Consider the following 17,433-nt stretch of genomic DNA (forward strand, 5'->3'; position numbering starts at 1 on the left):
GAGGCGGCAAGGGGCGAGCCCCCCCGCAGACAGCACTGAAGCGGCAGGGGTTGCACCCCTGCCGACGGCACTGAAGCGGCAGGGGTCACACCCCTGCCAACAGCAGTGAAATGGCAGGGGCTAGCCCCTGTCGACAGCGGCGAAGCGGCAGGGATCGCACCCCTGCCGACGGCAGCGAAGCGGCAGGGGTCACACCTCTGTCGACGGCAGCGAATCGACAGGGGGCTAGCCCCTACCGACAGCAACGAATCGGCAGGGGGCTAGCCCCTACCGATAGCAACGAATCGGCAGGGGGCTAGCCCCTACCGATAGCAACGAATCGGCAGGGGGCTAGCCCTTACCGACGGCAGCAAAGCGGCAGGGGGCTAGCCCCTGCCGACAGTACTGAAGCGGCAGGGGTCGCACCCCTGCCGACGGCACTGAAACGGCAGGGGTCACACCCTTGCCGACGACAGTGAATCGTCAGGGGTCGAGCCCCTGCCGATGACAGCGAATCGGCAGGGGCCGAGCCCCTGCCGTCCGGCGAAAGGATGATGGCAGGGGGACAAACCCCTGCCGAAGAGAGAGAGAGATCGGGGCGAGGGGGGTGACACAGGGCCAATGGTCCCTCTGTCGTGCCTTCCGGCGAGGTGACAGAGAGAGGGGCGAAGAGGGAGGAGGAGGGGAGGTGAAAAGGGAGGTGTAGAGGGCGTACCTGGAAGGAGAGGAGGTGAGGTGGCTGGCGGTCGGCGGCGTGCGCAGGAAAGGAGGAGGCGTCGATCGGGGTTGCCGCCTGCAGGGAACGAGAAGGGGGGCGGGGCATCGATCCCCCCCTCCCGCAATGCTCTTAAAGAGCTCGGGGAGGGGCGACAAAAGGGGAAACCCCGATGGGTTTCCCTATCGGGCCGAAGGCGCGATGGGGGGGGGGGGTGTGCGGCGCACAGGAGGAAGATCTCCTGTGTCGGGTTTTTTTTAAAAACCCTAACGGCGATGGGCTCGGGTCCGGTCCGGACCCGACCCGGCCCGGGTCCGATTTTTTTTTTTTTGAAAACGCGGGTTTTACAATAAAACACAATAAATGTGTGTACAATATAAGTGCAACAGGATAATAAGGATGTGTTCAAATACAAGGCCATTAAGGCTAAACACAAAGTCCATTAAGGGCTAAAACACGAGCACATAGGCATACACAGGCACAACCACTAGAGGGCAAGAAGGCATAAAAAGTATATTTTTTATTAAAGAGAAATGCTTAGGAAAAGCACACAAAATATGGGAGTGACCCTGTAACGCCCCAAAATTTTAACCCAGATTTTTGAGGATTTTTTTTTATATAAAGCGGAAACAACTAATAATTCCAGGGTTAAGCATTTCAGAACGATACAGGAAGGTAAAAGCAAACCACACCATTTATTTGTATTTCAATAATAATAGAATCCAACATCAGAGTTTTCACATTATGAGTATCAAAACAAAGATTTCAATCTGAAAGTAAGTAGGACCGCCATAGAACAAGTAGATCAAGTCTTGGTCAGCGACTCATCCCGCGTTTCTCATAGAACTACTCTTTGCCTGAAAATGATAAAAATTATAAGAATTAGACTACCACGTCTAAGTAGGAAAAATTGTACTCTTAATGCAGGTATGTCATGAATCTAATATGTGATGTGGTTGTGTGTGAATTTTCAGCCTATTAAGACTCACACAAAGAAGACTATGTAACAGCAGTAACAGACATATATTTAAGCAGACAAACAGATTAGGCAACAGTTATAATTAAGCAATTAAAACATTTGATGCAAAGACAACAATTAAGCAAGTAAGGCATTAAGCAATTAAAGCATATTCTGCAACAACAATAACAGTCATGCATAACATTCATGTAGCAATCCCAATATGAATTTGATTATCTCATATCTACACATTGCAGGATGTCATTTCATAACAAGCTCAGAACATGCTGGAAGAATATAAACATGTCTCCCTAGTAACTCCACTCACTGTGATACCTAACATGTTCTAATTGATGTTTATTTTTTCTTATCCCGCGGGTACACACGGGCCGAGGCAACCATCACGGAAAAGAACGTTCGGGGGTATATTATTCAAAGTTGTTTTATTAACCCGAACATTCTAACTGTGACTGAAATCCCAAGGGAGCGGTCAGTGACCAAGAGAAACTCCCAAAGGCCAAAACCAAAACAGGATGCATCCCTAACTTCTGCAGAAGAACTACCACCTAGGACATATTGGTAGTTCGGGTCCCCCAACTCCGAGGACTGGGGACCAACGAGTCACTTTAGCTCGAAACTAATAAATATGTCCCCGGAGTTTTGTACCACCTACCCTCTCCAAGATAAGCCCGAATCTGAGTGGGTAAATATTTTCATTTAGTTAACCTTTCAGGGTGTAGGAGCATTTTTCCCAAACCTTCTACTACCATAGTAGTAGATTCCCAACCTTAGTCATTTTACCAAGGTATATAAACCAACCCAATCATTTTCCATATTGTTTGCATAAACCCACTCAGAGTGCTCCGGTGCCTTTAAACCAGTCAAGCACAAAAGTTAATATTTAATTTTCTTACCAATATAATTGAACCAGACCACGTACCTACATTAGGTACTTAACACGTATCGCCCATTAGGCAAGGTTTCCCAAACAACCCCCTAGCAGGAGGGGATAACCATGACTAACTTAATCATTTACCCATTTAGGTTACCACTATATTATTTCCTTTCAATTCACAATGCACCAAGGAAAAGAAATTCACATAATCTGAGTACATGCAATACATAATGTCAATACATAACATCTCTTTGATATGTCTCACTCATTTTCTACATAAAGAGATCAAGGATTTATCTTAAGAATTGAAAACTATCATTGAGCCTAAAACAAACAACCTCACAACCCTTAAAATTAACTTCTAATAATTTCTGTCAGTAAGACGTTCCAGCCACTATCTTGAATGCCAACTCTCCAATTGTCATTGCTTTTAACAGAACAACATGCTGATACAAAAGTACGCAATATCCAATAATAGCTAAAGAATGAGCAACAGATGAGATAATTTGATTACTGTACTTATTCAGCAACTACATATCTGTTTTCGTGCAATACCAGGTACAATCAAATAGGGCATAATCTGAACGTGTAAGTGCGGCAATATACAACCAAAAACATATATATGTGCGGTTTATGAAATAGAATATAACAAAAAACATCTACTCTGTGTTGGGCATGAAGTAACATATAACCAGAAACGATTTTACACCCACTGATCATGGTATAAAATAACATCGAAGTAACCCTATTACACTAGTATTATGTTGTGTAGGCACCGTAATGGTTGAAACGATAGGTGCAACAACTATGCAACCAAACGGGTGTAGCTAGTCAGCATAGCGGATACAATGTGAAAGAAAAAACAAATTGTTTACTAAGGCATGTCTTTATAAAAAGAAGACTCTAGGGGAGGCTCATCGAAATATGCAGATTGTGATTCCATAGATAGTAGCAATAAAAGAAAAAAATCTGTCCTTTATCATATTTCAAGTGTTGCAGACAATTTCAGTTATGGATTAAAAAGGAAAAGAATTACAATCTTAAGCTGATATGAATTGGAGATATAGAACCACAGATGCATGGATGCTAAATACAGACATTTTCAGAATTAAGGTAAAATGCAAAACATAAATTTTTGTTAGTGGACTTCACCGGAAGTATTCTGCTGCAAACACTTAGTCCAGAATTCCTGTCTTAATATCTACTTGCAGAAGAATTTTCCAATGAAACCCCAAAGACGCAAATTTCTATTTTTGTGACTTTCACAGGAATTAAAAAGCGTAATAACATACAGAGACTAAGTGTCAGTTATTGCAAACGAAATTGATGTGCACAGAGACTAATATCATCGTTTTTTTTTTCTTGTTTGGGTTCATAGCAGCTGACACCCCTAAATTTTGGTTTGGGAATTCATGGCATCGTAACCCCCAATGTGGTTCATTCCCAACACCACCGTATCTCTATACTGTCCGAAAATCCCAAAATTAAAACTAACAGGAGGTTACACAAACATGCTATGTACTACTTATCGAAACAGACACCAAATTAGATAACAGGGATTTAGCATAAAGATGTTGTGTTCACCTAAAGGAATTAGACACATACGGAAACAGTAAATCACCTAAACATGCTTAAGTACTGCACAATGAAGCAGACACAAAATCAGATAATCAGGGATTTAACACCAATATGTTGTTTTCACCTAACGGAATTTAGACATATACTGCTAACAGTATTAACCTAAACATGCTTATGTACAGTTAAAGGAAACAAATACAAAAATCAGAAATCCCCAAATCTGGGGTTTCTCGATACAACAACAAAAACCCCCAAATCGATGGGATTAGGTATTGTCGGGTTAGGGTTTGGCAAGAACCCCCCCCCCCAAAATCAATTTGATTTGGGATTTCTGGTTTAGGGTTGAGCAAGAACCCCATCTAAAGCATTAGAGCATGCAACATCCGAGTTCTTTCCCCCATCACTGACCCAATTACCACCAGACATCAATCTAAACCTAGCAAGAAGAGGTACATAATCCTACCATTTTCCGACGAAGATGTTGCGGCAGCCACGAGAGGAGGTCGGTTGGCCTGGACAGCAAGGAGAGATTGGCTTCTCCCGGCAAATGCTTCGAGTTGCAGGCCGGAGCTCGGAGGCGATTCGAACGATAGAGAGGCAGATGAGAGTGAGAAAGGGAAAAGAGAGAGAGAGAGAGAGGTTCGGGGGTCCCCATTTGTAGGAGGGTGGCCTCCCGAAAAGGAAGGACCCCCCCCCCCCTTGTGCTCCCCCACCTCCCTCACCCTCAGCGTGTTAGGGTTCAAATGAACCCTAACAGGTGATTTATCGGGGGAGGAGGTTTTCCCTCCTTATTTTTATCGGGCAACCCATATCGGGTTGCCTTTTTTAATAACCCCCATGTCGTTTCCTTTTGCAGGGTGTGGGCCGGGTCCGAACCGTGACCTGCGACGCTGGATCCGGTAGCGATTTGGATCCGGATGTTTAAAAACGTGGATCCGGGTCGCGTGAATAACAGTGGATCCATGGCTTGGATCCACTTGGGTCCAACGGTGGATTTGACAAGTTTATAACAATAAATATTATTTATTTATTTATTTAGTATTATTATTATATAAATACTTTAATACCCATATATATATTTCTTTTGGATCCGGGTAACGGATCCTTGGCCCAAATCACGTTAATTATAAAATATATATTTTTATAAATATAATTTCTATGTACTGCATAAAATTTGCGGTTATTACAGACCCCATATATAGTCAAGAGAGAAGGAATGCTAAACTCAACTAGCCATTGGGATGGTCCCTACGGCTAGAAAGCCAAAGACCAAAATGCCCCTAGAGAGCATTACCTATTACATAAAACAAAAATAATATATATATGTATATATATATATAAAGAAACAAAAAAAAGAATAAATAAATACATTTAACAGAGCTACTAGTTTCATCCAGAAATATCAGATATTTGAGCCAACAAATTTTGGTGCCCTATGTTATTTGAGTCCTGCTTGTGGGAACCTAGATCCTCATAGGGAACACACTTGTTGGGCTGTCATTTGTATCATTTCATCTTCAATTCATTATTGTTTTAAGTACATATGGTTTTTACTACAAATGCATGGACATAGTCTTTGCCTTCTCCACCTTGATGGTTATAATCTTTTGCATTTATTGTGCATGTCACATTCTCTAGCGTCCCATGTCTACTGCAGGTCAGATCTCTAACACTGGATGTGAAAGTTTGGGAACCCATTGTCATTGATTTGTTTCATCACCTGGGTAACACATTTTGTAACGCTGTGTGGGAGGAGCTTCTTCAGATTGATGATGACAGGTGTGTCCAACCAAGCTAAGATGTGATCATTGTCAAATCTCTGATGTGTTAAATGAATTATGCATACTTAGATAAGTTTTACTAGTTTGTACTTTAATAAACGTGCTGTTTCCATTGAGACATCATGTCATGTTTTGTAACACAAATCCATTTTAATGGAATGGCTTCTTGCAGGAAAGATGAATCAGACATAAATGTGCCACTTCTCAGCAAACCTGATCCCAAGGACCCTTTCCTCAGCAAGGAGAAGTATATCCAATCCAAGGTACGTATGCATTTTTTTTTTAGGTTCTCAGGCTGCTTGAGCATTTATAGTAGTGGATGAAAAGAAGAATTCCTAATAATGGCTTTGTAATTCTTACATAATCTGAGCCAAGGTTGTAAGTAGTGTATCTTTTGTCAAATTGTCTACGAAGAGACAATACGCATACAAGCATAAATACTTTATAAAAGAAGTGCACGAAAGCACTCTCACAACACTTGAACAAAATACGCAAAAAGCGTATAAATAATAAACATACAATAATGCATGTATTTCATAAAATGGAAGCAAATGCTTGAGACTCTCAAGCTTATTTTACAACAAGGGGGAACACCCCTATTTATACAAGAGGAAAGGGGTGCAAGAGGGGGCTCCCCAAAGGAGTCGTTGGGGAGCCCCCAACGGTCACAATTGTGACCGTTGCCCCCCCCCCCCCCCAACGACTCTATTGGGGGGACCCCCAATGCACCTTTTTGTTTATGCAAAAAATAAAAGAAAAAAGAATTAAAAAAAATAAAAGGAAAAAATACAGCATATTCCAAATGGAATATCCGCAAAATGTAAAAAGACTGAAATACCCTTTTTGGGTAAAAGAGCAAAAGGGAAAAATATAAAAATATATATACTTATATATAGAGAGATACGTATACATATAATATATGTATAAGTATCTCTATGTATATAAGTATATATATTTATACTTACAATAATGTTTTTGAGTATACATTTTAACACCCCCCCTCAAACTTACGGTGTGATAACCGCAAGTTTGTCAAGAAGAAAATGAAATATAGGCGAACAAAGAGCTTTTGTGAAGAAGTCCGCAAGTTGATACTCAGACGTCACGTATGGTAAATCAATGACCTTCTTCAAGTATTCTTCCTTGACATAATGGCAGTCCATCTCTATATGCTTTGTTCGCTCGTGAAAGGTGTGGTTTTTGGCAATATAGATTGCACTTTTATTGTCACAACACAACTTTGTTGGTTCTCTGATAGGCACTCCCATATTTTCCAAAAGGCGTCGAATCCATACAATTTCCATGGTAGTGGATGCCATGACTCTATATTCGGCTTCAGTGGATGACAGAGAGACCTTCTGTTGCTTCTTACATCGCCATGAGATCAAAGACTCACCTAAGAACACACAAAAGCCAGTGGTGGAGTGACAATTACTAGGATCACCTCCCCAATCTGAGTCAGTATAAGCAAGTAATTTCAATTCAGAAGAAGATAGAAATACTCCCTTATTCACAGTTCCCTTCAAATATCTGATGATGCGAAGCACAACACTCATATGAACGGTTGTAGGAGCATGCTGAAACTGACTGGCGATGTGTATAGCATGTGACAAATCAGGTCGAGTAATGCTAAGATACATTAAAGAACCTACCAACTGCCTGTAAGGAGTAGGATCGGTTAAAGGAACACCATCGTCAATCTTCATTTTTGCTCCCACAACTTCAGGAGTTTCGCATACTTTGTCATCAGAAATCCCTGATCTGTCAATAATCTCACACGCAAGTTTAGACTGGGATAGAAAATAACCACGTTGTGAATAGACAACCTCAATTCCAAGAAAATATGTCAGAAAACCCATGTCTGACATCTCAAATTTTGAAGTCAAGACGGATTTAATACCCTTGACTCCTTGAACATCATCACCTGTAATTAACATGTCATCAACATATAGTAACAATATTACAATCCTTGCTTTAGATTTCCTAGTAAATAAAGCAGTGTCAGTATAACATGAGGAGAAACCATTTTCCAGCATTACACTGGTAAATCTGTCATACCAGGCTTTGGGAGCCTGTTTCAAGCCATAGAGGGTCTTTCAAAGACGAAAAACTTTATCTTTAGGAATCTTCATGCCTGGTGGAACATCCATATATACCTCTTCGTTAAGATCACCATTTAAAAAAGCATTTTTCACATCCATTTAAAAAATGTTTCAATTTTTAATAGATGCAATAGTAATAAGACATCTAACTGTAACTATTCGGGCTACAAGAGCAAAAGTTTCTTCATAATTAATCTCATACTCCTGCCCATGCCTTTTTGCAACTAAGTGAGCTTTATACCTTTCCAGGGATCCGTCGCTCTTAGTTTTATAACCTTGAAAACCCATCAACAACCTATAGTTTTCTTTCCTATGGGTAGAGTTTGGAAATCCCAAGTTTTAGCTCTTTTAAGAGCATTAAGTTCATTTTGCATGGCTTCTTGCCATTCTATACATTTTTTAGCTTCTTCAAAATTCCTTGGCTTAAAGTAAGAGTGAATGGCACTAAGACAAACCCTATACCGGGGTGAAAAGGAATCAAAAGAGACAAAACGAGTTGGAGGTCTCCTATTCCTCTCAAATCTTCGGTGATCGAGAGCAGGAACAAGCTCACTATATTGGTCAATGACACTTCTAAAGGTGTCTTGGTTTCTACGTGAGTAGGTTATGGGGTCACTTGAAATCCGGTTTTCTTGTTCATTGAGAGGGTTATGTTCTTCAACATCACCATCGTTTTCCTCATCATGGTTTGATGATACATCATCATCACTAGATATATCATCATTACTAGTCAATAAGTCAAAAAGGAATGACTAGTCAAAATTTTCTTGTTGAGAAACATTTTTTTCAAATCCACTTTCATTTTCTAAAAACGTTACATTTCTAGAAACATATAACTTGTCATCTTGAAGATCATAGCAACGAAACCCTTTTTGAGTTTCAGAATACCCAAGAAAGGCACAGGGGATAGCTTATATAAGATCTCAAAAGGTGATATTTTTCCTAATATCCTAGATGGTAAGCGGTTTATCAGATAAACAGAAGCGAGGGTTGCTTCAGCCCAAAAGTTCTTAGGAATGTTTTGAGAAATAAGCAGGGTCCTAGTGATCTCAATGATGTGCCTATGTTTTCTTTCGACCAATCCATTCTGTTGAGGGGTTTTAGGACAAGACCTTTGGTGAATAATTTTGTGATCCTCAAGATATGTTTTAAATTGGTTGGAGAGATATTCTCCTCCAGAATCACTTCTAAAAATCTTTATATTACTGTTGAATTGATTCTTGATCATTGAGTGGAAGGTTTTAAAACATGTAAAACTTCATGTTTGTACTTTAGGAAAATAGATCCATGAATACCTGGAGAAATCATCCACAAAAATAACATAGTAAGAAAAGCCTCCTTTTGAAATAACAGGTGCGGGTCCCCAAACATCGGAATGAACAATTTCGAAGGTTTTAGATGAGAACATAGTTCTCTGCTCAAAAGGTAAACTTTGCATTTTTCCGAGAATACAATCATTACAAGAAAATGAACTTTTACATAGATCCTTCGCAAAATGTAAATAAGATAACTTGGTGATATTAGGATGACCAAGTCTCTTCTGCCACATATTTATATCTTTGTTCCGGGCAACATTACAAAAATATTTTGGAAGTTGGAGAGATTCCATATAGTATAGGTCTCCTTTTCTAAAGCCTTCCCCAATCAATTTCTCGGACCGGCGATCCTATATTAAACATTTATCACATGAAAATTTAATATCGCAACCATGGTCCGAGAGTTTAGAAACAGAGAGAAGGTTTAAGTTTAGTTTTGATATAAATCTAATTTTTGGAATGAAAAAATTTTGAGTTTCAAAATTACCTATTCCTTTAATTTCAAGAGAGGTTCCATCCGTAGTGGAAATAAAGGATAGAGAAACATTTTTTGAGTAATCGGAAAGTGAAAACATGTTTGGGGACATATGAAAAGATGCACCTGAGTTCAAAAGCCAAGAGACTTTACCTGGGATGGAAGAAGTAGACACGGCGACACCGGATGTAGCTCCCTTGAGAAGAGGTTGAAGGGCTTGCACTATTTGATTTAAAGAGAATGACCCACTTGATGATGCCTCTTCCTTTTGTGGTACACCGGTGGTAGCCATGGCGAGAAGCTTCTTCCATTTGGGACATATGGGCTTGATATGCCCCGGTTCTTTACAAAAATGACAAATAATCTTGCTATAGTCCCTCTTTCCTCTTTGTCCACCATCTCCTCCTTGATTTTGTGATTTGAAATGAGGAGGACGATAGGTTTTGAAATGAAATGGGGATCTTCGAAACACGAGCTTTGATTAACAAGAGCAAGTGTCAAGAATGACACTAAAGCATAACCCTTAAAAAGGGTATAACTGGAAACAAAATAAAAATAAAAATGTATTCTTTATTGATATGAAAAACCAATTGCTTAAGAAGCATTGGAGTGAAATACAAGAGGGGCTGCACCCCTTTATATACACAGCTGAAAGAGGACTCAATAGAGCTGTTGGGCACAGTCCAACAGCTCTATTAAGAGTTGTTGGACTGTGTCAGTCCAACAGCTCTATTGCTAGTCAAGTCTGGACAGGACTTGACTAGCAACAGTCATTCTAGTTCAAACTGAACTAGATGACATAAAGACAAAAAATAAAAATAAAGGAAAAAAAAATACAGAAAAGAAAGAAATGAAAAATGTATTTATATATATATATATAATAATATAATATTATTATATATACATATATGTACAATTTTACATTTTAACACTCCCCCTCAAACTTACGGTACAATGAGCGAAAGTTTGTCTAAGAGAAAGTGAAATCGGGGAGCAGCGAGAGGCTTTGTAAAGAGGTCTGCTAACTGATATTCTGAAGTGACATATGGCAGATCAATTATCCCGTGTAGATATTCCTCTCTGACGTAGTGACAATCCATTTCGATGTGTTTGGTGCGTTCGTGGAATGTTCTGTTACTGGCAATGTAGATCGCACTTTTGTTGTCACAACACATTTGTGAAGCCTTTGTTGCTTCAACTCCCATGTCAGCAAGCAGTCGTCGGAGCCAAACTACTTCCATGGTCGTGGTTGCCATGGCTCTGTATTCAGCTTCGGTGGATGAGAGAGATACCTTCTGCTGCTTTTTACACCTCCACGAGATTAATGATTCCCCTAAAAAGACACAAAAGCCAGTGGTTGAGTGTCTGTTATTGGGATCACCTGCCCAATCAGCATCAGTATATGCAATTAAATCAAGAGAAGAGGAGGAAGATAAGAAAAGTCCTCGTGAAAGAGAGGACTTGATGTATCTGATAATACGCATGACTGCTCCCATATGAACAGAAGTAGGAGCATGTTGAAATTGACTTGCTGTATGAACAGCATGTGCTATATCTGGTCTGGTAATGGATAGATAGGAAAGTGCCCCGACAAGCTGTCTGTAAGGAGTAGGGTCTGCAAGAAGTTCTCCATCATCAATCTTCATTTTAACATTAACAACTTCTGTAGTGTCAACTTTCTTATCATCAGTAATACCAGACCTGAAAACAATATCAAAAGCAAATTTAGTCTGAGATAATAAATATCCTCTAGGAGAATAAGCAACTTCAATGCCTAAAAAATATCTCAACAAGCCCAAATCAGTCATTTCAAAATGAGATTTAAGAAGTGTTTTGATTGTTTCAACTCCCTGTTTATCGCTTCCGGTGATGATCATATCATCCACATAGAGAAGAAGCACAATGATCCCTGCATCAGAATTCTTAATAAACAAAGCAGTGTCAGTTAAACAGAATTGAAAACCAATATCAATCATAACACGACTAAACCTATCATACCAAGCTTTTGGTGCTTGTTTAAGTCCATAAAGAGCTTTTTCTAAGCGAAGGACTTTACCCTTAGGAATACTTAGACCAAGAGGGGGTTCCATATATACTTCTTCAACTAGCTTTCCATTTAAAAAAACATTTTTGACATCCATTTGAAAAATAGACCATTTTTTGATAGAAGCTAAGGCAATTAAGGTTCGGACAGTAGTCATACGAGCCACCGGAGCAAAGGTTTCTTCATAATCAATCACATATTCTTGGGCATAACCTTTGGCTACTAAACGGACTTTATATCTTTCAAGAGTACCATCACTCTTGGTTTTAATTTTATAAACCCATCGACATCCTATAGTTTTCTTCCCTGGAGGAAGATCTTGAATATTCCATGTAGAAGCCTTTTCAAGTGCATCTAATTCAACTTTCATGGCTTCTATCCATTTGATATCATTTTTTGCTTGAAAATATGTAGATGGTTCTTCATATGAGTGAATTAATGCAATAACTGCCCTATATGTGGGTGAGAAAGACTCGTATGGTACAAACTTTCCTGGAGGCCTCGAGATTCGGATTGATTGTCTAGTTGGAATGTTAGAATATTTCTCAAGTGCACATGGAGGATTAGACTCTTGTCGCCTGGAATATTGAATACTAGTATCTCTATGAACTTCTTCATTTTCAACATTAAGATCAATAATTCTTTGATCATCATCAAAGTTACAGTCAAGGTCATATTCATTAGATGTTGATGTTAGATCTAGCAAAAAGGAGTACTCAGTGACGTCTTTTAATTTTCTAAAATCAAAGAAGCTCTCCTTTTCAAGAAATGAAACATTTCTAGACACATATAGTTTATTATTTTTGAAGTCAAAACATCTATAACCTTTCTGGTTTTCAGCATATCCTAAAAAGGCACAGGGAATCGCACGAGGGGAAAGTTTATCATTTTTGTCAGTAAATATGAAATATTTGCACCCAAATATTCTTAGTCTAGAGTAGTCTGGAGAAATGTTCATAAGTTTTTCAATGGGTGTGATATTTTGTAACGAAGAAGATGGCATCCTATTAATGAGATAGGTGGCAGTTAAGGCAGCTTCTGCCCAAAAGTCTTTAGGGACTTGATTTGTTATTAATAAAGTTCTAGTGGTTTCTATAATATGCCGATGTTTTCGTTCTGCCAGTCCATTTTGTTGAGGTGTATAAGGACAAGATCTTTGATCTGTGATGCCATGCAATTTAAGATAATTTTGAAAATCTGTGGATAAGAACTCTCCCCTTGAATCTGTGCGAAAAATAGTAATATCATTTTGAAACTTGTTTTTAACCATATTATGAAAAGTTTGAAAGTATGAAAATACTTCAGACTTATGTTTGAGAAAGTACATATACGTATGTCGAGAGAAATCATCGACGAAAATAACATAGTAAACAAATCCTCCTTTAGAAATTACTGGTGCAGGACCCCAAACATCCGAGTGTATTAATTCAAGTGGTCTTGAAGAGAAAAAGGTTATGTTCTGAAATGGTAATCTTTTTATTTTGCCGAGAATACAATCTTTACAATCAAATGATTCAGAGTTACAAAATTTCCCTAGATTTGGAAAATGTTGGATTTTGGCTATATGTGGGTGACCAAGTCTCTTATGCCACAATTCCAACTCTATTTTTTGAATATTATAACAAAAAGCTTTTTTCGGCATTTCCAAAAATCCATGTAATAGAGTCCTCCTTCTCTATGGCCTTCCCCAATCAGCTTGCCTGACTGGCGATCCTGTACCCAACAACCATGAGAAGAAAAAGAAATATTACACCCATAATCAGAAATTTGAGATACAGATGAAAGATTTAAATTTAATTTGGGAACATGTCTAATTTCTGGAATAAAAAAATTTTTTGTTTTATAAATTTTTTCAAAATTTCCTATTCCTTCTATTTAAGAGAAGTCCCATCAGCAGTAAAGACCTTTGATACACTTGTTTTATTTTTAACACATTTGGATAGACTTTGATTATTTGGGATCATATGAAAAGATGCACCAGAGTCAAGAAGCCAAGAAATTTTACCTAGATCAGAAAAAGATGAGGCTGCTGCGCCGGTTGAAGCTTCAGATGAGGAAGAGGCACCTTTGATGAGAGGCTGAAGGATCTCCATTAGTTGGGCCAGGGAAACTGGTGCATCCTGATCTTTAGGCTCCGATCCAGCAATTGCAGCTCTTTTTTCTCTCAACTCCTTAAGTTTGGGACATTGTGGCCTGTAGTGTCCCGGTTCATGACAATGATGACAAATAACTTTCTTCTTATCATAGTCACCATTTTGTTGGTTAAAGTGAGGAGGCCTATATGATCGAACATGATTCCCTGGTCTAGACACGGCTAAAACAGAATCATCTTCAATTTTTAAAGAACCTTTCCGGAGACGATTTTCTTCCATTGTTAACTCTTCAATAGTTTCAACAATAGAAGGAATTTTTCCTCGGTGAAGTAGGGCCGATTTAGTGGTTTCAAATTCCGGCCTTAATCCAGTGATAAACTGGTAAAAATGTTCAACATCGAGTTGTTTCTGACGAAGCTCGATGTCTTCGGCACAATGCCACTTTGGTTCTAAAAGGAAAAGTTCTTCCCAAAGTTCGGACAACCCATTGTAATATTCACGAATAGTTTTGTCTCCTTGTGTCATCATTCGAACTTTTTCTTGGAGGTTGCACACGTGTGCAATATCTTTAAGGGAATACATATTCTTAAGGTATTCCCATGCCTTATCGGCATGATCAAATTTGGCAAGACTTGAGCATTTTTTAATGTAACGCTATTGATAAGCCATGACATTATCTTCGCATGAGATATTCTCCATTCTTTCCATTTCTTCTCGTATGAGGCAATAGCCTTGATTTTTTCTTCTTCCGATAGAGGGACGTCTTTATCTCCCTCCTTTTTAGTAAGAGATAGCTTAGGTTCCGAATCGTAACCATCCACAATCCCCCATAAGCCTTTTCCCCATATATGGTGCTTCATGATTGAAGCCCATGTTACATAGTTCGTATCGCTTAGTTTCATAGGCATGATGGTGACTTTATCATTGTCATCCATCGATTACAAGGAGAGAAAGAATAGGGATAGAAGAGAAACAAGAAGGAAAATGAGAAAGAAAGAAAAAAAAAACAATACAACAAGATGTGAAATCTTCTCCAATGAAGTGATAAAACACTTCTCTTCAAGTGGCGAACACTTTTGCAAACGGGCACGGAAATCGAGGCAGCTTTTCCTCAAGATTTAGTACTTCCGCGGCTCTGATACCATGAAATGAAATGGGGATCTTCGAAACACGAGCTTTGATTAACAAGAGCAAGTGTCAAGAATGACACTAAAGCATAACCCTTAAAAAGGGTATAACTGGAAACAAAATAAAAATAAAAATGTATTCTTTATTGATATGAAAAACCAATTGCTTAAGAAGCATTGGAGTGAAATACAAGAGGGGCTGCACCCCTTTATATACACAGCTGAAAGAGGACTCAATAGAGCTGTTGGGCACAGTCCAACAGCTCTATTAAGAGCTGTTGGACTGTGTCAGTCCAACAACTCTATTGCTAGTCAAGTCTGGACAGGACTTGACTAGCAACAGTCATTCTAGTTCAAACTGAACTAGATGACATAAAGACAAAAAATAAAAATAAAGGAAAAAAAATACAGAAAAGAAAGAAATTAAAAATGTATTTATATATATATAATAATATAATATTATTATATATACATATATGTACAGTTTTACATTTTAACAGTTTTTTACATTATTTCCGGGTCTTGATACGACATTGACCTCATTGTTTTCTTCATAATTACAAGGAACCGCAAGAACATTTGGTCCTTGTTTACATAAACTCATACGAGTCTCCTCACCACTTAATTTGGTGAGAACATCTTCAAGAGATGGAGGAGTAAATGAGGATAGAAGTGACGACCTTATTTGCTCAAATTCCGGTCTTAACCCATTCAAAAAATTGAAGAACCGATCTTCTTCAAGTTGCTTGTGGCGGAGTTCAATTGTCTCTCCACTCCATTTTGGTTTAAGCATGGAAAGCTCATCCCAAATGGAGGAAAGGTCGGCAAAATATTCCCTAATAGACATTTCACCTTGAGTAAGAGAGAGGGCCTTCTTTTGAAGGTAATACTTATGGGATAGATCTCTTGATGTATACATTTTCTCGAGATAATGCCAAGCTTCCGATGCTTTTTTGAACTTGATAATGTTGACATTAATCTTTGTTTCGACGGATGCGAAGAACCAAGAAAGAATCTTGAAGTTCTTCATTTCCCATTCGTCGTGCTTCTTGGAGTATTCTTCAAGAGCTTTGATCCTTTCCTCTTCCTCAAGAATCTTGATTTCACTTCCGTCCATCACGGTTATTTTGGGTTCCGGTTCCGGAATTGTGCCTTGCACATAACCCCATAATCCTTTACCTTTTATGTGAGCCTCCATGTTCCCGGCCCAAATATGTTAGTTGGACCCATTCAACTTGAAGCCAAGAGCGAAGTGAGACTCTTTTTCACCCATTAAGGAGTAAAGAAAAGGAGAAGAGGGCGTACCAACACAATGCTTCAACTTCTAGCTTGCACAAGATCCTTCTAAAATATTTAAGAAGCAAGATCCACCACTTCAACTTCTAAGGATCTAAAGACACGGTTTTCGAGACACTCGAAAAAAGGAGAATCCCACGATCCTTAATCACCAACCGTGCTCTGATACCATGTGAGATTGTCTACGAAGAGACAATATGCATACAAGCATAAATACTTTATAAAAGAAGTGCACGAAAGCACTCTCACAACACTTGAACAAAATACGCAAAAAACGTATAAATAATAAACATGCAATAATGCATGTATTTCATAAAATGGAAGTAAATGCTTGAGACTCTCAAGCTTGTTTTACAACAAGGGGGAACACCCCTATTTATACAAGAGTAATGTGGTGCAAAGGGGGGCTCAGACCGTTGGGGGGGCCCCAACGACTCTATTGGGGGGACCCCCAATGCACCTTTTACAAAAAATAAAAATTAAAAATTAAAAAGAAAGGATTACAAAAAAATAAGAAAAGAAATACAACATATTCCAAATGGAATATGCACAAAATGTGAAATGACAGAAATACCCTTTTTGGGTAAAAGAGAAAAAGGAAAAAATATATAAATATATATACTTATATATAGAGATACGTATACATATAATATATGTATAAGTATCTCTATGTATATAAGTATATATATTTATACTTACAATAATGTTTTTGAGTATACATTTTAACACCATCTTCCCCCAAAAACACTTAATATGAAGCAAAGAATAAGGATTTTTTTATCTTTATCCACTTTTTTGAGTGAAAAAGTGATACAAATGCACTCTTGAAAAAATCGCAAAAGACCTCTCCCTTGCGCACGAATCGGCCTGTAAATCGATATCACATAATCTAGGGTATGTGAGTTCCCTTCTAACAACCTCTAGACATATAGAGAACTCTGCCCTCAAGAGACCTTTTAAACCCAAAACAAAAAAATTGAGTTTCGGGTCATTTTTAAGTGCGCCAAACTCACATCGTACAATACGCCTTGCATCATACGATACGGGGGTGTATCGTACGATATACCCGATACA

General features: G+C 38.7%; 1 protein-coding gene across 4 annotated transcripts in view; it reads left to right on the plus strand.

Moving 5' to 3' along the window:
• The window catches only part of LOC149832488 (ADP-ribosylation factor GTPase-activating protein AGD4-like), a 221,787-nt gene that overhangs the window by 135,472 nt on the left and 68,882 nt on the right, over positions 1–17,433 (plus strand). For all 4 annotated transcript variants that reach the window (XM_090014528.1, XM_090014529.1, XM_090014530.1 and 1 more), the window contains 2 exons: positions 5,783–5,904; positions 6,079–6,169. In XM_090014528.1, coding sequence (XP_089870654.1) covers positions 5,783–5,904; positions 6,079–6,169 — 213 coding nt within the window. The remainder of the gene's footprint in view (positions 1–5,782; positions 5,905–6,078; positions 6,170–17,433) is intronic.

This window comes from Nuphar pumila, chromosome 7, assembly GCF_984573655.1.
Source record: "Nuphar pumila chromosome 7, dmNupPumi1.hap1.1, whole genome shotgun sequence".
Taxonomy (NCBI): Eukaryota; Viridiplantae; Streptophyta; class Magnoliopsida; order Nymphaeales; family Nymphaeaceae; genus Nuphar; species Nuphar pumila.